Below are 21895 nucleotides of genomic sequence, written 5' to 3'. Positions count from 1 at the left end.
AATGAACCATCCCTCAGTACCAACAGACACACCTAGAACCCAGATATTGGTTTCCAAATACAATTATCAACTAAAAAAAAGAACACATCCTTTGAGAAATGGCTAGAGTGGGAAAAGGACAAGATTAACTTGAAGTACCTCACCAGACTTCAGTGTAAGGAAGTATAAAAAGAATCACAAGATGTTTCAAAAGGCCATAGATGCCCCCTTAATGGAGCTCTCACTGGCCATATCTGGGACTGATTATTTTGAGCATCAAAATCAATAATGGTAAAAATGGATTTTAATCCATAGAACAAAAATAAGAATGTATAAGTTCTTAGGAAGAAAGGAAAGGCTCTTCCTTATAGTAGGATATCAAAAAATAAATATAGAAGAATGACGTAGTTAGAAAATCATCAATCAAGGTCAAAGGTTATTGCATACAGCAGGGGTCTCAAACTCAACTCAGCATGTGGGCCGCAGAGCAAGATCACAGCCATTCGGTGGGCCGCACTAGGTCTACAAAAGGCAACAGTTATGCAACACTTTTCTCACTGCAGTTGAAAACAAAAATAAATCAGTACAACAAGCACAATCGTACATGCAATTTACTCAGTGTCACAAAACGACCAGAAACTGTAGTTCGCATCACAACTGCTGTTAACTAAGCTAATATCTAGCTAGGATGCTAGAGAAATGAAAAATACAAGTAGGCCCCTAGGCTTACTTAATTTTATCCAAAATATTTTGAACTTCGTGGATTAGTCTGCGGGCCGCACAAAATTGTTCGGCGGGCTGCATGCGGCCCGCGGGCCACGAGTTTGAGACCCCTGGCATACAGTGATGAAAAATGACTTGACTTTGGGTGATGGGTACATAACATAATCAACAGTTCAAACGCTATAGAAATGTTTACCTGAAAGCTATGTACTCTTATTGATCAATGTCACAAAGTTAATTTTCTAAATAATTTTTTTTTAAAAAAAGAGTGTTGTAGTAATAGATTCTCATAGATAAAATGTTACAGTAGGTAAATGTAGATACCATTGTTGTCATAGGTAAAAGCTGAATGAGAAAGAGGATATTTACATGGTGCAAAGTATCTCCCCACAAACTACTTATTACTTTCCAAAGCAATAGTACTTATAGTAGCTTTAAGCAGGGAGACCTTGGAGGATAACCACCTTAACATCACCAACAGTAATGGCACAAATGGACTCCATGTGCTTTCTGATATCCTGCACTGAGGACATATCACTTCTGTGGTATTCCTATCAAAACCCCTAACCTGAGACTAATCATGAGGGAAAACCAGACAAAATTCAACTGAGGAATATTGTGCAAAATAACTAGCTTCTATTAAAAAAAAAAAAAATGAACAAAAGGGCTAAGGAAATGTTCTGAGAGATTAAAAGAACATGCCGTGGCCCTGGCCGGTTGGCTCAGCGGTAGAGCGTCGGTCTGGCATGCAGGAGTCTCAGGTTCGATTCCCAGCCAGGGCACACAGGAGAGGCGCCCATCTGCTTCTCCACCCCTCCCCCTCTCCTTCCTCTCTGTCTCTCTCTTCCCCTCCCGCAGCCGAGGCTCCATTGGAGCAAAGATGGCCCAGGCGCTGAGAATGGCTCTGTGGCCTCTGCCTCAGGCGCTAGAATGGCTCTGGTTGCAGCAGAGCATCCCCCCTGGTGGGCGTGCCGGGTGGATCCCGGTGGGGCGCATGCAGGAGTCTGTCTGACTGCCTCCCTGTTTCCAGCTTCAGAAAAATACAAAAAGGAAAAGAAAAAAGAACATGCCGTGTATGCCTCAGCACTGAGTATTACTAGACCAGGAAAAAATTAGCTCTAGAGTACGTTATTAGGACAAAAGACAAAAATCGAATATGGGATATTAGTAGGAAAACAGACAAAACCCAAATATGGCCTGTGTGGATTTGACAATCAGACGGTATCAGTTAAATTTTCTGAGCTTCGTAATTGTACTGTGGTTATGCCAGAGAATGTCCTTGTTCTTAAATACTGAAGTATTGAGTGTTCATGGGGCAAAATGTCTCCAACTTACCCTCAAGTATTATATAGTTCATTAAAAATACGTGTTTTGCCAGTTCAGCGGGTGGGGTGGCAGCAGCCCTGGTCCCGGGCGGGCACGCGGGGGCTCACCAGGACAAGGGACCGGGCACAGGCGGCACGGGGACCCGGCCGGGCAGCCGGGAGGCGGGGCGGGGGTCCCAGGACCCGGTCCGGGTCCCCGCAGGCGTCCCGGCCGGCGGATCCGCCAGCTGCCTCGCTTTCCGGCCGGCCTAGCGCGGGAAGACGCAGCCGCAGCCGGGCCAGCGCTCAGCCGGGACCTGGCGTCGGGCGTGTCCCGAGGCCTCGGCCTCCTGCTCCGCAGCAACGTGCGGCGGCCCGCGGCTGCCGGGCCTGGGCGCTGGCGGGGCCGGGGCCTGGCCGGGCGCCCCGTGGCGACCCCCAAGGTGAGATCCACCTACGACCAGACCGCCTCCAACTCGAGGTCCAGAGGTTCGGCGGGTGGGGCGAGTGTGCGGGGACCGGGCTGCGGGGACCGGGCTGCGGGCCCGACCTCCCGGCAGCCCCGGTACGCCGGCGCTGGGAGCTCTCCGGGCGCACCTGCGGGAACACACCTGCGGAACACACCTGCGGCGAGGTGGGACCGGATGCAGGGCCAGGCGTGCGAGGGTGCTGACCACGTGGGCGGCCGGCAGCCCCGAGGCACTAGGGCTGTGTCCCAGCAGGGGCCGTGCCCCTGGACGGGCAGTCCCATCCCCGTCTGCGGTGAGGGTGGCGGTGGAGCTGCTGGGCGAAGTGTGGAAGACCGACAGGCAACTCCAGACGGCCCCCACCGCCTCCTCTCAGCGGCGCACTAGTGCTAAAGGTCCCCCTTCCCCTGTCCCTCACACTCAGCGACCTGGGCCTGTCCCCTGTGGCCATCCTCATGTCTCTTAGTGCCATGTGGCCCTTGCCGTCTGCATGACATCACCGTTTTGTACATGCGTCCCGCAGAGGCTGGGTTCCCTCTGGCCTGTGAATTTGAGCACACTGCCCTCGTGTTTACTCATGAGTCCTGTGCTTGTATTTCATGTTCTGTGTCCCATTTCCCGGGGTGCCTGAGTCACCTGGAACCACGACCCTATAGCCATAGCCGGGTTCCAGCCTGGTGGCCCTATAGCCATAGCCGGGTCCCAGCCTGGTGGCCCTATAGCCATAGCTGGGTCCCAGCCTGGTGTCCCTATAGCCACAGCTGGGTCCCAGCCTGGTGCGTTCCACCCTAGGCAGCAGGGGCATCCTCCCTGCCCCCCAACTCCGCTGCCTCGGGCCTCAGCCAGGCCTCACAGCCTGCGTTCCAGGTGTTGCTTCGCTGCCTTGGCCTGGCACAAGGTGACATCCCCCCTCCCAGGACCACCCTCTCAAGGTAGAATAACTAGATCCTGTTACTCCCTCCCTTTCCGCCCCCCCCCCCCCACACACACACACAGTTCACTCTAGTCATGTGTGGAGAGCAGGTATATTTATTACCACGTTCTTTTTGCAGGGTATGCAGTTTGCATCTTTCCCCCGTTCTTATGACAGTTCACTTCAGGGAGGCACGGGAGCTCCAGAGAGAGGTCCATCAGAACTTGGTCATACCACATGAATAAGCAGATTTTATTCCTCCTTAGGAAAAGAAGAGACCTAGCAACTAGATTGAATAATATAAGAATTAACAACAGAGCTAATTAAGTTATAGAATATTTGGAGGATAATGGGCTAAAATGGCTCAGGCATGAGCTTGAAACAGTTAAACCTGCTATACACAGTGAGCTTCATTGTAAGACAGGGGACATCATAGTTAATGACTTTGCAGTTTTAATATTAATCTTGAAACTTTATTTTCCTAAAGGTCAGCACTCACAATAAATCTCTTCCATCACTAGGCAACAGGAATTTTGCTAGAAGATTGACAGTAAGATATTAAATAGAAATAATAGGCATTGGTATCAAAGGAAATAAAATTATCCCTTGCAAACTATATGGTTTTATATCCAAAGAGAATAAATTAAAACTATTCCCCAGCAATAGTTTCATAAAGTTGCCTCATAAAAGATAAATAAAAATCAATAATTTTCTTACAGCTAGTTGAAAGATAGTGACCAGAAAAAGATACCATTATATTAAAATTTTGAGATATTAAAATGACTAAAAGAACAATGCAGAAAATGAAGGGAACAATAAAATTTTAATAAGCAATGTCATAATCAATAAACTAAATAAATCCTGATGTCAAATCTAGAGAGCACCTCTAAACATGTATTATTTTGATCAATAAACAAAAAAAATTTTCTTGTAAAACACAGTACTACTAGATTAAAATGAAACCTTCAAAACTGAAGAGATGTTTCCATAAAAGATGTTAGAGATGAAAGAGGCTCTTACGAGTCATTTTTCACAAAACCAAACAAAATAACCTAACTTCAGCAACTCCACCTTTCAGAAGAGAGGCATAATTATCTCATCTCCTGGTTATGTGGCTTTTATTTAGAAAAACACTCAAGGGGTCTGTTTTATTGTGAAAGCAAGGTCTGGGCTTATTCAAATGGAAAAAAAATATAAAAAATAACTACATTATTCCATTTCCTAATGAAGTTAGAGGATTTTGAAGTTCAATCGTAGTTTCTTCAAAAGGATTTTTGGAACACTGGGAGAGAAGAGAGTGAAGAGGGTATTAGGAGAGAAGAGAAACCCCAGAAATCTTGAGGACTAAGAGGAATACGGAGAAACTAGCCGATGAGAAATAGCTAGTAGCAGAAAAGGATAAGGATCTACAAAAATATTTCCATCTCACACTGAATTTTCAGTAGTCGGCTGGTCTTAGCTATTCTCTACTCCCATTATTAATCCCCCAAAGCTCAACTAAAACTATATAAACAGCCTGACCAGGCGGTGGCGCAGTGGATAGAGTGTCTGACTGGGATGCGGAAGGACCCAGGTTCGAGACCCCGGGATTGCTAGCTTGAGCACGGGCTCATCTGGCTTGAGCAAAAAGCTCACTAGCATGGATCCAAGGTCACTGGCTCGAGCGGGGGGTTACTTAGTCTGCTGAAGGCCCACGGTCATGGCACATATGAGAAAGCAATCAATGAACAACTACGGTGTCACAACGAAAAACTGATGATTGATGCTTCTTCTCTCTCTCCGTTCCTGTCTGTCTGTCCCTATCTATCCTTCTATCTGACTCTCTCTGTGTCCCTGTTTAAAAACAAAACAAAACATATAAACACACCAATCTTGGGTAATGGAGCTTTGGGTAATGGGTAATGGGGGAACACGAGTAGCTACCAAAATGCAGAACTATGGGTACAAGGCATGTAAGGAAACATGCCAAGTCACTAGCTGACCACTAAGCTAACTGCTCAGAGGCTTTAGTGGCCACATACAATAAAGAACTGAGACTTTACAGAATTAGTTCAGAAAGTCACTGAAAAAGAAAACAGTTACAACAAACTCTGGAATGGGAGGGGACTATGATTTCCAGAGTTGCCACATATTAAATGTCTAGTTTTCAACAAAAAATTATGAGACATGCAGAGAAACAGGAAAGTATGGCCCAAATTTAATGATAGGAGAGTCAACCCATCAAGAAGACATAGCAACTATAAATATATATGACCTAAAAATCAGAACCCCAAAATACTTGGAATAGAAACTGACAGAATTAGAGGAAGAAAGACAATTCAGCAACAATAGAAGACCTTAATACTTTCAGTCATTGGCAGAACTAGACAGTGTATCAACTAAGACATAGAAGGCTGAAACAATACCACAAATCAACTCGACTTAACACCATATATAGAACACCCCACCCAACAACACATATGTATTCATTCTCAAGTACACATAGAACATTATCTGATTTTGTACCATTAAATATGAATTATAGTGTCTTTGGATTCCTTCCCTCCAAAGTATGCTTGCAATATCCATGTCGATGTGTGGGACTGCAGCTTGTCCATTTTGTATCGCTGTATAATTGTCTAGTTTATAACATACTTTATCCACTGTTACTTTATTAAACATTTGACTTGTCTCCACTTTGGAGGTATTTCAACTAATGTTATAAACCTGCATGTATATGTCTTTTGGTACATGTAAGTGCACATTACTCTTGGATATATACTTGAGAGTGAAAAAGAAGTGATAGAGCATGTTTAAGTCACCCTTGGTAGCTAGTGCTACTTGATTTTCCAATATGGTATGAAAATGTAGTTACTACAAGGAATAGCAGCTTCCTGTTGCTGTGTAACAAAGTAACCAAAACTTAGTACCTTAAAACAATAACCAGTGTCTTTTATCCCACTGAAGCCTGGTTCAGGAATTCAGACTATTTAAGAGTGTTTGCGGAAGAATGCGTAGGATGAGCTTGGCAAGAATTTGTGGATCAGAGATCTATTTTTTCTTTAGGCAGGAGCTGGTTTGAGCTGGCGGTCAGAGGAATGGGCTGATCCTTTAAGAATTAAAGGCTCTGTAAAACTAATTAAAAGACAGGATACATTTTGTGACTAAATATTCTCTAGGGATTCGAAGTTATTTTATTAGGGAATTTGCATTCTAATATTGGAAGTTACATATCAAAAGGACACTGAGCAAGCCCTCAGATCTTACATATCTCAGGATGGAATTAGGTGAGCACCAACACAGAGAGACCATGGAGGCTTCTCCCCAAGTAACTCAGGAAAGATGCCACGCACACACTGGAATGAATGGTGAATAGGCACAGGCAACTGAGAATATGGCAGGCGGTTGGCCCTCCTTTGGTTTTTAAAGTATAGTCAATGCCTCAGAAGCTAAACTAGTTTCCTAGAGAACCAGTAAAAATTAACGCACTACGTCAGAAGAACTGGTCATGCAGCTTTTATTTCCCACTTCATCTCTTCTCGGCCATGGGTAGGATATTCCTTTCCAGTAAGACTATCACATGCTTAGTCAGCTGAGTACATATTGCAGAGGATTCCATGAAGACTTTGCATATAAAATACAAAAATCTGTTACATATACATCCATTAACAACAGTTTGTACATTACAATGAGTGCCAATGTCAAAATAACTCCCTGTACTTAACAAGCAGCATGAAAATATTGTGGCAGCAGCCGGTAGAAACACCCCTCAATGGGCAGACAGTGTTTACACAGTGCAATTGCTACGAGAGCACAAATCAACACGGTCACATCTTTTTTCTTTTCTTTTTCTTGATAGTAAATACACAAGTAAAAGATGGAAGGGGAAAACAATGGGGATATGGTGGCAGTCAGTCTTATTGTGCAGATAAACTGTATCACAGGCAGAATCACTGGCAATTATAAACTGGACACAAACGTTCAAGGAGCCACCGCTCTTTATCACCAAAAAGACAGTGTTATACTTTCATTGTTTTGACCAACTGCCAAACTTCAGGTACCTCCTCTCCACATATCAATAACTTTGTGGAAATATATCTGGTACTTATTCCAGGAATAAGGAACTCAGTAATTAGACTCAATCAAGCAGGTACTGGTACGACAAGGAGCACAGGATATTTCTACGGGAAAAGAATCATAAAAACCTGTTCCAGGTAGCTTTGGAAAAAGAAGGCAGAAAACATAAACATGCATGGGTCCTTCTTCCACTTGTTCACCAGTACCAACATTCCACAATTACAAACTGTTTTTAACCCTTTTAGATAAATATGTGCCCACATGCACACCTAAGCTGCATTGAGAGACCATGATTTAGCATTACTCACTGTGCAAATGACTTGGCTGGTCAAGGTGAAGGCATTATGTGTATAAATTAGAAATGTGCTTAGAAAGCTAAAAGAAATTAATTCACTAGCACTAAGCACTAAGGTTCAAGTATCTTAGCACCTTTCTCAGCACCATGGGAAATTCCCAATATGAAGTAACAAAAAGTTTTAAAAAACATAAAATTTTATGAGGCTTTAACATTTCATATGGACCAAGAGCCCAATTCTCGCCCTTCACGCTAGTTTCCAACACTACCTGGCCTGCCCCGCGTTCTTGCCTAGGAAGAGCATCCCAGGTACTGAAAATGAAAGTCAGAGGGCACTTAGTGGAGGCGGAGGTACTGATCAGAACACCGTGAGGCCATAAGACTTTCTGAAAAACATCCAAAGTTGATTTTTTCCTCAAGTAAAAGCCAATCACAAGTGGAATTCCATGATACATTCCTTAAAACTCAAAATTATATTAATATCAGCTAAGAGGATGCTTTGGCAATGAACACTTAAAATTTTCATTTGTGAATCCCTTACCCAATCAGAAGCAACAGCAGAACACAGCATATACAGCCAAGTGTAGGTACTACCTACCTATGGCAGTGTTTCAAACTGTGAGTAGCAACCCATTTTATGAGTCAGGAAATGAATTCAGTGAGCATTCAAAACAGTAGGAGTGTGGGAGGGATCAAAGTATATCACACATGATAAGAGCCTTTATTCTTTCATAAAACATTTTAAAGATTCTATATTCTCTCACACTCACTCACACACACACACACACACACACACTATTCTGGTCAAATGTGAAAAGCTATTTTTACTATGAGTCACAGTCAAAAAAGTTTAAAATACATTTCTCAATAGAGACCACCAAAAATAATAAACCTGAAGTTTTAACCCCAGTCTTAATGTCAGTAAGGGGTCAATAATGAATGTAAACCAAATTTGTGCTTGGAAATCAAAGGGAGCTAGTGTTCTCAGTTTACCTTAAACACTTATGTTAGACTTGTTTTCCCCTTACCCTACACCCTTAGGCAGGGGTATGAGCAATATCAGGAAAGGAAGAATCCCCAACTATAAGTATTTACTTTAAGTGGTATCAAGTTATTCCCAAATGGTGAATTAAAATGCTTTTCTTTCCATCCTAAAGTTATACTGTTAGCATAAAAGTAGGTATAAAATTTTCAGTTGTCTTTACAGTTTTGAGATTATAAATGGCCTAAATCAAAACAGTCATAATTTCATTGTTGGTTTGGGTTTTGCAAAATACGCAACCACAGACAGAAGGTGCCATCTGTCCTAATCTACCCGCATCTGCCTATAAAGGAAGACAATCCGAATTATCATACAGAGGCCAAATTCTCCCTCTCAACCTGTAAAGAAAGATGATCAACAATTACTTTCTAAAAATCATCTAAACAAATAACAAGACAATGTTCTGAATTTCAAGACTATACCGATGTCAGTTCAGTTCCGGTTCAGGGACTGCTGCACGCACTTCACCTTGGGAGTATCTTGGGCAGCCAGGGTTAGCACTAATTGGCAGCTAGTTGCAAAAGAGTATTTCCCAGGCAGGTCATCAAACACCTGGTTTCCGGCCTTGGCAGCACAGGCCTCAGAGAGGAAGCTATGTCATTGCATAGCCTATTTCTTCAGGTGTAAAGCAGAGGGGTTAAACTGGGTGATTTACAGAGTCCCTTCCTGAAATAACTTTAATTTGGATGCAGTCCTAAGATTTTCATTCAGCTTGTTCTACAACTTTGTCTATTCCTTTAACAACAGCTTTAATCTTCTAATACTATTTCCATCAGTTTCACCTACAACCACCTCTCAAATATCCATGTTCCACTAAGCTCACTCAGCCTAGATCCTTTCAAAGCATCAAGTAAAATAAAGCTAATAAGGAACAAAATTTAAGGCATTTTTTTTTATTTCAGCCAAGGAATGATGCATGCTACAGATTAATCTTTACTTTCCCCACTTGGTTTTTCAAAGACCACCATTTCAACCCCAATGAACATGGCACTTGTTTATTTCTTCTCCTTCTGACTTATTCCAGATTCTCAAGTGTTTTCTTCAGTAAGGACGCCTTCTCCTGCAGCTCGGGTCTGCTGTCTGTCTCCATCGTTGCTAAAGACTCAATCAGGAGCACTCTGCATTCAGACGTCAAACTTTCCCACTGTTTCGATTCTGAATGGAAAGAGAAAGCAGAAAAAAAGATTCCTCACAGAACAAGCAAGCCAAAAAAACCAAAAAGACTTCCTGTTTTTTTCTCCATATTTCAGACCCCCAAAATAAATGCATATAATGATCACAGGTGCAGCAGCTGTCTCACAGCTGACCGCTGACGATAACCCGTGAGCATATCAGGGCGTCTCGTGCTCTGCCCCAGCATCCGTGGGACAAGGGAAGCCAGGGACACCGAAGCCAGCGGGAAGAAGGAACTATCACGGGAGGGCACACCATGACAGAAAGGCCACTTCAACACCACAGAAAGCCTCTTTTTACGTTCAGTAAAAAAAAGTCTTGAAAAAATTTCATAGCTGCAAAGTTAGTTTCAACAGACGACATTTTATTACTCTTTTCTTAAGGGAAGCATCAGAGAAACCCAGACAGTAAGACCCTAAATCTTGTTGTGAGGGTCTGCCACTTTCTAGTGATACCACATCATGCAAGTTATTTCACTGTTTGGCATCATTTTTATTTTATTTTTTTGTCTAGAATTCATACATATTTGGCAAACAGTGGGAATTCAATGATACAACTAGGTGCTAGCTTTTTCATGTCAACAGGGAAGAAAGGGGTCACAAGATGTCTATGTTACTGAGTCTAACAAGCCTGCTCTGTGGAGCCTGAAGAGAGACGCTTTCATTGCTAAGCAAAAATGGAGAAGTAGAAATTGCAAATATACAGTATCTGGAGAAAACTGCTCCTTCTTCCCCAGTCTTAATCCATGGGGCTAAAATAATTAAAAAAAAAAAAAAGAAAAGAGTCCTCCTTTATATATCAGTAACAGATATACCACTGAAGAAAACATTTTCTTTTATCATAATACAACAGGCCATTAGAAGAAATCTTAGTAAGAAGTTTAAAAAAAGAAAATCAGGTTAAAAAATAGGATTAAGAGAACTGCTATCAAATTAGACGGCTCAGGCAGGTAAGTGCCGCTGCTCTGGCCACTGCACTCTCAGTGTCGTCCTGTCGATGCACGGGTGGCAGTGAGCTTTCCCTCACCGCTGCTGACCACGTGCTCGCCTACCCAGCAAGCCTTAAACCAGGGTTCACGCTGGAAGCAAAAGCCATCATTCTAAGATAACGACAGCTTCATAATACATAAAAAGTACACAAAATAAAATGTAAATGCTTAAAAAATTTTAAAGTTTTAGCTACTAAACTTTTAGTCTAGCCTACTTGGATGTGCATATATGTTAATTTGTATTTTAGTGCGTGTGCTTATTAAAAAGAACAGAAAAAACAAATTCTAAAACATATGTTATAACATACCCTGGCTTTCTGGCCCTCCAGTCAGAACTATCAAAAACTCACCTTCAAGTTTTTTAAGCAGTAATTCTATCACAGACAAAGCTTCTGTTCTCACAGATGAGTAGGTCTTATTTTCTAAGAAGAAAATCATATAATGCAGATTTTTATATGCCTTATAAACAAAAGCTCCAACATTAAGTTACTGTTACTGAAAGAGGTTCAGAAATAAAGAGGTTCAGAAATTATAAATTCAGGGAAAGACATGCCTTTTCTTAAATAAGCTTCCCTTTGCTTGTTTATCTATCATTAAATACTTCAAATGTGCTAGGTATCCACAATTCTTACTTTAAAAGAAAAACATCAGCCGAATATATTAATCACCAAAACAAACGGCAATGTTTAAAGGACCCATTTTAGAAGTGGGAATTCAAAAGACACTACCTCAAACACATAGTCATCTTCTCGTAATATCTAAGAAAGGTCTCTAGGTTTGCACAACCTCCTCATTACAACAAAGAACATTATACAACCCAGGCTTATGGCCAAATCAGGGATACCTGCCTGTGCCCCTGTAAAGGCTAGTTTCTTAACTGCCAGTTCTTTAACCAAAAGCACAGTACCTCCAAGAATTACAACTAGAAATATGCTTCCTTGGTATCTACTCTAGATACAGCATCGAGTTCACGGTGAAATGATCTATTGAAAAAATTAACACACACCCAAACCCGCAGCAAGGAAAGTGCAAGATGAGCTTATTACATCCAGTTATGTACAAAGTACAGAAGTGCTTATAAGAATGACAGTAACCTGTCAATCCAACATAGGAGTCAGCTTGAAGGAGCTTCCACTGGCCAAATCCAGGACAATTTGAGCAACAAATTACTGTAGTCAGAAAAATAATTAATTATAAACCAACTGGAGAAAATGGAATCCATAAGTCAGTATTGATATGTGGTAAGGTACCAAAAAGTTGCAAAATTAATATTGATATATAGGGAAGAAAGGTCAGGCTTTCTGTCCCGTCCTTTCCTTGGGGAGGGAGGAAGAAGAATGTAGAAGCTTCCTGACTTACAAGGACAATGGGTCATTTAGTTTTAACTATAGAATAAAGGTTGTCTGAGGAACCTCCTTTCCTTTTCAATAAGAGACAAAATTTACATACCCACGCTACACTAATTTTAACTTTTCCTGGAATCCTGAGAGTAACATACACCTCTAGACAAAGGGAAGGGAGATAGACACTAAAAGATTTGTGAATGTCTTTGATATGTAAAATGACATCACTATTGTGTTACCTTGAAAGGTAATGTTTTAATGTTTTTTGTTGTTGTTGTTTTGTATTTTTCTGAAGTTGGAAACAGGGAGGCAGTCAGACAGACTCCCACATGCGCCCGACCGGGATCCACCAGGCATGCCCACCAGGGGGCGATGTTCTGCCCATCTAGGGCGTTGCTCTGTTGCAACCAGAGCCATTCTAGCACCTGAGGCAGAAGCCATAGAGCCATCCTCAGCGCCCGGGGCCAACTTTGCTCCAAAGGAGCCTTGGCTTCGGGAGGGGAAGAGAGAGACAGAGAGGAAGGAGAGGGGGAGGGGTGGAGAAGCAGATGGGCGCTTCTCCTGTGTGCCCTGGCCAGGAATCGAACCCGGGACTCCTGCACGCCAGGCTGATGCTCTATCACTGAGCCAACGGCTAGGGCCTAATGTTTTAATGTTTCTTATAGATCCTCTAGACAAATGTTATAAGTTTGTTAATGATTGTCATGCTGTCATGCCCCCCCCCCTCAACCTATATGTGGTCAAAGGGTATATAACCAGCCTCTGAGATACATTTGGGGCTGCACAATTTGGGTCAGATAAGCCCTGTGTTATTCATATGCAGTCAGCATATTAATAAATCTCCTCCTTTTAATAAAACTCCTCAAAAATTCATCTGGACTTAGTGTCTCTATGTAAACCTATGGAAGTGAGGTACAGTACTTCACAACAGAGAATAAAGAGATAGAGAGACAGGGATCTTGCTTACAACAGGATCCAACTATCAAATGGGAAATGTGGAGGAAATCCTGAGTTAGAAAATCATCTAGTAAAAATTGGTCTGGGGGAAAAACCATCAACGATAGCTAGGTCTGAAGACATTCTAAAGAGGAGCAGCATATCGGCGTGGTCTTAAATGCTCTTCTTCCAGAGTGCGTTATTAGATGCAGTTCTGAAGAACAGGTTATTTGAATGGACATAAAGCATGTTCCTGCAGGCTGCTCATTAGACAAGGGGAAACAGTAACTATACAGTAGGGAAAACCGAGTAGAACTGTTGGGCAGATAAAATATATTATGCTCACTTTATTAAAGATGGCGCTGCCCACGTGGAAGCCCGTCGCCCAGGTGATAATATTAGTTGCCCTTTTTGCTTGGGATGGGTGTGATTATATTAATGTGTGTTGGGAGCGGGCTTTCGCGCCAAAAGATTTTAAAAGAGATCACATTGTTCTAGGGACGAGTGATTATATTCTAGGAGGAGCCCATGCTGTAGGAGAGCAGAGAAAGGCCACGTGGAGGAGAGAGAAAGCAGCCAAGATGGCAGAATGCTGAAGGAGAAGGGAGTTTGTGCTGAGAGAAGGAGATGGGGAACAGAGGTGAATAAGGCTGGTGACATACAAACCTTTGATTCTAAGAAAGTCGGATAAGTCAGTAGCTTTGTGAGCACTGAATGAGTAGGTTTGGAGCCCACTGCGTGTTTTTACTTGCCCGCTGGGTGCAAGCTAGGATTAAAGGTAATGGCCCACCAGTTCTTGGCTCCATTGTTTCATTACCGTCTGTCCGAATCTAATGTGAACCTACATGGGCCAGGTGGCTGTGATGGTGGCCGTGGCTACTGGCCATACAAGAACTTAGACCAGGAAATCAGAATTAACACTGCCAATGAGGAGGGATGACTGTGTGCCCCTTGAGGAGAGGCATGACACTTACAGAGGGAGGAGTCCAACTAGGAACTCCAGACCTGGAGCTAAGCATGAGGACACAGCAGACACTAAATGAGAAACACTTTAGTTAAAAGAGTGTGGGAAAGAGCAGACTGTTCTTCAAAATTGTTCTTCAAAATTGTCAAGGTCACATAAAACAGAAAAGCTAAGAAAGCATTCCAGATTAGAGTAAAAAGATATGACAACTGAAGTCACTAAATGATCCTTGGATTGAATTCCTTAATGGAAGGGACAGGGAAATTCTATAAAAACACATTAAACTGAAAACCTAGAATGGTAAAATATGATTTACAAGTTCCATGGCTGTTGTAGTGCCTAAAGTTGGAAACTGCGTGCTGCTCTGAGAGCAGGCACCCTGAGGAATTGGGGCGAGGGGCATGACGGAAGCGATAACCTCTTAAATGGTTCAGGGACAGGACGTGTAGGGAGTGCAAATGACAAAGTAAATGGGGCAAAATAATGGGTGACTCTGGCTAAAGGGTATGTGCGTATTATATGTACTATTTATTTTTAATGCTTTGACTGGGCCCCTCAGCATGGGACAGGAGGGAAACTGAGGCATGGGCTGATGGCAAAGTCACCTCTTCCATGGCACCCTAACCCTTACGGGACAGTGTTGTCCATGTCTAAGAGCTCAGCCTGGCAAGTCATCAGACTCGGATTTTTGTTTGTTTTTGCTGTTTGTTTGTTTTTTTAATTTTATTTATTCATTTTTAGAGAGGAGAGAGAGAGAGAAAGAGGAGAGAGAGACAGAGAGAGAGAAGGGGGAGGAGCTGGAAGCATCAACTCCCATATGTGCCTTGACCAGGCAAACCCAGGGTTTTGAACCGGCGACCTCAGCATTTCCAGGTCGATGCTTTATCCACTGCGCCACCACAGGTCAGGCTTTTGCTGGCTTTTTAAATTAAATTTTTTGGAATAGCACTGGCTAATAAAATTATATAGGTTATTCGAGTATACAATTCTATAATACATCATCTGTTTATTGCATTATATTTATTACCCAGAGTCAGATCTCCTTCAGTCACCATATATTTGGCCCCCTTTACCCTTGACTGTCTCTCCCCAGCTCTTTTCCCTCTGGTACCACCATCCTATTGTCTGTCTGTGAGTTTTTGTTTGTCTTGTTTGTTCATTTGTTGCTTTCAGTTTTATATTCATACAATTCAACAACAAAACAAATAACCTAATTTAAAAATGGGCAGAGAATATAAACAGACACTTCTCCCAAGAAGACATACAAATAGCCAACAGATATATGAAAACATGTTGAACTTCACCAGCTATTAGAGAAATACATATCAAAATTACAATGATATACCATGTCACACCTGTTAGAATGGTGCTACCAACAAGACAGGTAATAACAAATGCTGGAGAGGCTGCGGAGAGAACGGAACCCTCATTCACTGCTGCTGGGAATGTAACCTGGTGCAGTCACTATGGAGGTTCCTTAAAAAACTAGGAACAGCATTACCATATGACCCAGCAATCCCTCTTCCAGAGAGCTACCTGAAACATTTTAGAACACTTATTTGCAGATATATGCATCCCTATTTCACTGCAGCATCATTCACGGGCCAAGCCATGGAGACAACCAGTGTCCTTCGACAGAGGACTGGATAAAGAAGATGTGGTGCACACACAACTGAACACTGCTCAGCCATAAGAAAAGATAAGATTCTGCCATTTCCAACAACATAAACAGATCCTGATTATCATGCTTAGCAAAATAAGGCATATAGAAGTAGTCGAGAAACATATGATTTCACTCATATGTAGGATATATGTACTATTATGCCAATTTTTCTGTATATTTAAAATTATCTCTAAATAAAAGATTTTTAAAACTATCAAAGGTTTTTCTAATCTAGGTGTTAAAATCCTAAATTATAGTTTCAAATTAATATATCCCAGTTTGTGTGTATATACTGAGTATATTAGATAGGATAGTTCAGTAGTTCCATAAAATTAGTTCCTAGCATAAGGTAGGAAATATTTGAAGCTTAGCTACTTGACCTTTAAAATTAGGACTCCTTATCAATGTCAGTTTACCACACTCACCTAAAGAATATGTGATTGATTTACAAGTTTCAAGGAGAATTTCAGCCAAAGCCTCAGGATCTGCATGTTCTTCTTCCAAAAGCATTAATCTATAAAAATCAGAAAGCAAGATACAAATGCCAGTTTTAAAAAATATTCCCAAACCTTCTGATGCAAACAATTTCTATCTACATGTATCACTTTATGATGTCACTCTAGCATTTAGTTTTAAAATTTTAAAGAATTTCATTGATTATATATAAAATGCTAAGGGAGGAAAAGGCAAAATAAATGAACTACGAAGCAAATTACCCCTGAAAAAAGGCATTCATTGACTGTAAGACTCCCAGCTGCACTTTCCAGGTGCTGAGTTTTAGCCGTTCACACATCAGTTTGCATAGTTCCTGACGATAACAACCTGGGAAAAAAGAGAGAATGACAGAGCAGGACAGGGAGTGTGAAGGAGCAAAAAACAGAGTGAGGGACAGACAGAAGGACAGAGACAAGAACCGACAGGGAAAGAGGGAGACAGAGAGAGGAGAGAGAGGGAGGAGGAAATAAAGCAATAAATACCTTTAGTTAAAGCCATGAAATTAAAAACAAAACAAACACTCTCAGGGTGACTTTTGTGTCCAATTCCCAAACAAATTTCCCTGATTAGAACTTCCCCCATGGAGGTCCTATATCACTGTTCAGAAATGCTCGTTTTCAAAGCAGTATCCTTCTCCAAGGAACTGACACAGACCTTAACCCCGCTCCCCCTTCCCTGTAAAACACCCTGAATGACAGCCAGAGAAAGTGGAGCGGGAGGCTGGGAGCCCCTCTGCACCACACAGGCTTCCCAACAGGCCACAGTGCTCTATCCCAAACCCCTATGCCAAATGCACTTGTAATTATAATCATAATTAATAGTCAAGTACACTAACTAAAGAAACAGGAGTATGAAGCTCAACAAAATAGTTACTTTTTAAATACTGTAAAATTTAGTTTGGTTCACATAATAAAGACAGATGGGGACAGAAATCTATAAGGACTCTGCACTAGAATTGCTTCATAAGAGAGTGTTACTTCTTTCTCTACTATAAAGAAATGAAAATCAGAAACTATAGATAGTGCCTTATGAGTAATATGTATTTGAAAAGCCAATGTGTAGCAATTAAATTCTCAAAGGCTTTATTTAGCCTTCCCCTCAATAACTGGTAAATGAATGTGCATTTCTATGCCTTACACTAAAATAAATTGCTTTATGTGGTATCATTGTTAGATAATTCCCTACTTTAACTTTTCTACCCCATTCAAGAAAAGTCAGTAGTTCTAATGGTGCAAAAAACTAGACTGCCACTGCAGTCCATAACATAATACAAAGACAGGACCATTTATAAATAGGTTATCTTTTGAAAATATACTTTTTAAAGTTCACAGAAAGAACAGCAAGGCTTAAAGACTATCTTAAATCTGATTAGACATATCCAATCATAAATAATCAACATTTTTTATAACTTTCAAACATATAAACATGTCTGGTGGGATACACTGCAGGAACTACCACAAGGAGAGTTTAGTCCCAAGTTCAAAGCCCTGTCAAAGGACTTCTAACTGCAACCTAATTAAACAATAAAGGTTTACTGTTTATTTACTTAATCGTTTGAAAATATTCAATTCTGAAAATCAATCAAAAAGTGTCAAGGTTCTCAGTGAAACAGATTTCACTTGCTTATAGAAGATCTGTTTAACTTACAAGAACATTAATTTTGAGATGAAGAGATCACACTAATAAAGCCTGGGGATTCTTCAGAAAATACCATCACAAAGAAGAGTAACTGAATTCTTTTCAGTCAAATTATCTACGTAAAACATATCCTGGTCGTTAAGGGCTATATTGTGCCCCCCAAGAACCTCAGAATGTGACCAGAATGGGAGACAGCATCTTCAAAGAGGTCATTTGGGTGGGCCCTAATCCAATATGCCAAGTGTCCTTATAAAAAAGAGATTAGGACACACAGACATAGATGATTATTTACAAGCCAAGAGAGGACTCAGAGGAGCACTGCCAACACCCTGATCTCAAATAGAATTGTGAGAAAATGAATTTCTGTTGGTTAAGCCACACAGTCTGTGGAACTTTGGTATAGCAACCCTACCAAACTGATACAATCATCAATAGAATCATCTGCCGATGCAGAAATAAAATTTAAGTTGGAAAATTCTAATCAGTCAGGCTGTACAAGAAACAATCCCCCTCGTGTGTCACACAGAACCTCTCCGCTCTGGTTACGGCACTTCCCCAGACACAGCCCCCTCGTGTGTCACACAGAACCTCTCCGCTCTGGTTACGGCACTTCCCCAGACACAGCCCCCTCGTGTGTCACACAGAACCTCTCCGCTCTGGTTACGGCACTTCCCCAGACACAGCCCCCTCGTGTGTCACACAGAACCTCTCCGCTCTGGTTACGGCACTTCCCCAGACACAGCCCCCTCGTGTGTCACACAGAACCTCTCCGCTCTGGTTACGGCACTTCCCCAGACACAGCCCCCTCGTGTGTCACACAGAACCTCTCCGCTCTGGTTACGGCACTTCCCCAGACACAGCCCCCTCGTGTGTCACACAGAACCTCTCCGCTCTGGTTACGGCACTTCCCCAGACACAGCTCTGGTGCTTACGCTGAGTCTCCACGTTCCGGGGCCAGGCTTTGCCCAGGCTCTCAAAGGCGCCGAGCAGTGACTCCAGCTGAAGCTCCTTTTCCTTCTCATTCTCATCTTCATTCTTGGTTGTCCGCACTCCAATGCTTTCTGGTGAGTTCTTGGGCATATCAAAGAAAAAAAAGGGAAAAAGTATTTTTTTTCCAAAGAGGGTGCCAAAGTAAATGTTAACCAAGAATTAAATGCTAAATTCTCTAGCACGAGTGTTCTCATCTCTATAAAGAATTTGTAACAGGACACTATATCTCTCTAATGAATATAGAAAATCCTTTTAAGAAGTCTGTAAGCACAGGTGGAAAAAACACTATATATATTGTATTTTGAGCACAACATAAAAAGACTTAGAATCATGAAATGAAAGATGAACAAACTTGGTAATGCTCTAAATCCTAACTCCTATAATAAGACAGGGCAACAGGTTGATAAGTGATTCATCGAGCTAGCTGGTGATATCACCAATTTAAAATATAAGTCTCCCAAATCCATTATGTATGTAAAAAATAATTTTAGCAGCATTTTTACTCAAAGAAAACAACTACATATTAGCAGCAACACAAGAAATAAGAATGCTATTTAAACTATTTCATGTCTCACCAAAAAAAATAAACTATACCCTTCTTTATTTAAAAACATGTATTTCAAAAAGTTAAATAAATAAATTTGTCACCCATTACATTTAATTTCTAAGTAAAAAAATAAATTTAATTGTAGCCTTAAAAAAAAAAGCATTTCATTTTCCAAAGGAAACCAAAGTATTTTTTTCGATCGAAACCCCCCATTACATGGCAGAGGCAACTAACAGTGACACATTGAGCTCCCCGTCTTCACAGGGGGCTGGCTCTGGGTGTCTTCACTCTGGGATGACTGGCGCAGCTCCTGTACATGCTCATGAGACAAAGCTTATTCTAACTAAAGGGTGGGCAAAAGTAGGTTTGCAGTTATGAGTATATGAAACACAGAATTTACTCTTGTATTATTACTTATTATTATATTATTTTCCACACAAACAACTGCAAACCTACTTTGCCCCACCATGTATGACAGAGACTATTCATTCATTCCAATATCCGCTCTCAGGAGCTCACTGTTCCCATAGCCTAGAGTTTCTTGGCTTCCCGGTTGAAACCCCTTCAAAAAAGTCATCTTTCTGCTTCTGCTTTGTCTTAAAAAAAAAAAAAATCCCCTCTCCCCTTTTCCCATGGAAGGCTAAAGGATACACAGCCAGGTGTCTGGCTAAGAACTGGCAAAAAGGACAGAAGTAGCAGTTTCCAGGAACTCTGCTTAAGGAAGAACTGACATGCCTTTCTTCACCTCCTTTGCCATTACCTGTCTGGAATGTAGATACACCGTGGACCACAAGAACAATAATGTTCTGCTATTTGCAGCTACACTAATCCTAAAATAAAATATGCAAACAGGACACCAAAACATCTTTTCTTTTTAATTTTTACAGTATAAACCAGACCTGAGAGGATATAGGTGGTCATTACCTTCTTGATGAGAGGTATGACAATGTCAGAAAACTCCTGGAATCTGTCTTCTTTGGTGGCCTTCAAGACATCCCCTGCACAGCTGATTGCTACAATCTTGTATTTGGGATTCTCTTTGCAACACTCCTTCAGAACAGCTTGCAGAATTTCATTTGTGCTAGGCTGATTGGGCACCGGCTTTTCCAGCTCTGCACTACAGGAGGCACAAAGCACCAGAACAGTTCATAAAGCTCGCAGCTTCCAGGTTCAGTTTAAGAAACAGCATTGTCACTGAAAGAACATTTACCTGCAAGCTGTCACCACACAGGCAATGGCTTTCAACAGTTCCTCCTAAAGGGTTGAAAAATGAGAGAATGCTTTCTAAGCACATATAGCCATGTACATTCTCTGTACTATGATTATAATTACCTATGATTTAATGACAACAAAAATTAACTAGTCATATTATCTTAAGCTCCTTACTATTTAATAAGCACATTCATAAGCTTAGAGAAACAACTTGCCCCGGGTCACACAAGCACAAGTATCAACCATGGAATAAGAACAGTACTGCACTGGCCACCACTGACTTTTAAAATATTAAGTAGATTGTTACATACTGCCACACCTCATTTTCCCTACTGATTGTTTACTGTATCTTACTATTGCCCTTATATAAAAATGACTGTTACTAATGAATTCATAGGCCCCAGAGATGGACACCTTCAGGTCCAGGTTTAGACAGCTTGCCTTGCTACTCAATTGCATATATGCCTATCCCTCATCTGTGCATGACATTACCAGATAAAAAAGGTTTGGCCCTGACCAGTTGGCTCAGTGGTAGAGCATCGGCTCAGCATGTGGATATTCCAGGTTCGAATCCCAGTCAGGGCGCAAAGAAGCAGCAACTGTCTGCTTCCCCACCCTTCCCCATTCTCCTTCTCTCTCTCTTTCTCTCTCACTTCTCCTCCCACAGCCATGGCTCAATTGGTTCGAGTGCATCAGCCCCGGGCACTGAAGTAGCTCCATGGAACTTCTGCCTCAGGCACTAAAAATAGCTCAGTTGCAAGCATGGCCCCAGATGGGGAGAGCATCGACCCCAGAGGGGGTTGCCAGTGGATCCTAGTTGGGGCACATGCTGCAGTCTGTCTGTCTTCCCTCCTCTCACTTGAAAAAGAAGAAAAAAAAAAAAGAAAAAGTTTAGGACGCATCTTAAAAAGCTGAACATGAGGCCCTGGCCGGTTGGCTCAGCGATAGAGCGTCGGCCTGGCATGCAGAAGTCCCGGGTTCGATTCCCGGCCAGGGCACATAGGAGAAGCGCCCATTTGCTTCTCCACCCCCCCACTCCTTCCTCTCTGTCTCTCTCTTCCCCTCCCGCAGCCAAGGCTCCATTGGAGCAAAGATGGCCCAGGCGCTGGGGATGGCTCCTTGGCCTCTGCCCCAGGCGCTAGAGTGGCTCTGGTCGTGGCAGAGTGA

At 42.0% G+C, this 21895-nt stretch overlaps 1 protein-coding gene across 5 annotated transcripts in view; it reads right to left on the bottom strand.

Annotated features, from left to right (window-relative positions):
- Nucleotides 1-6868: 6868 nt before the first annotated feature.
- Nucleotides 6869-21895, bottom strand: part of ECPAS (Ecm29 proteasome adaptor and scaffold) — a 117750-nt gene continuing 102723 nt past the window's right edge. For all 5 annotated transcript variants that reach the window (XM_066367443.1, XM_066367441.1, XM_066367440.1 and 2 more), the window contains 7 exons: nt 20727-20770; nt 20441-20633; nt 18912-19050; nt 16563-16668; nt 16272-16360; nt 11291-11362; nt 6869-9934 (listed from right to left, as the gene is read on the bottom strand). In XM_066367443.1, coding sequence (XP_066223540.1) covers nt 9795-9934; nt 11291-11362; nt 16272-16360; nt 16563-16668; nt 18912-19050; nt 20441-20633; nt 20727-20770 — 783 coding nt within the window. In that variant the 3' untranslated portion in view covers nt 6869-9794. The remainder of the gene's footprint in view (nt 9935-11290; nt 11363-16271; nt 16361-16562; nt 16669-18911; nt 19051-20440; nt 20634-20726; nt 20771-21895) is intronic.

The sequence above is a fragment of the Saccopteryx leptura genome, chromosome 2 (genome assembly GCF_036850995.1).
Source record: "Saccopteryx leptura isolate mSacLep1 chromosome 2, mSacLep1_pri_phased_curated, whole genome shotgun sequence".
In the NCBI taxonomy this organism is placed as follows: domain Eukaryota; kingdom Metazoa; phylum Chordata; class Mammalia; order Chiroptera; family Emballonuridae; genus Saccopteryx; species Saccopteryx leptura.
The sequence above is the reverse complement of the archived record's forward strand: the minus strand, read 5'-3'. Positions and strand labels throughout refer to the sequence as shown.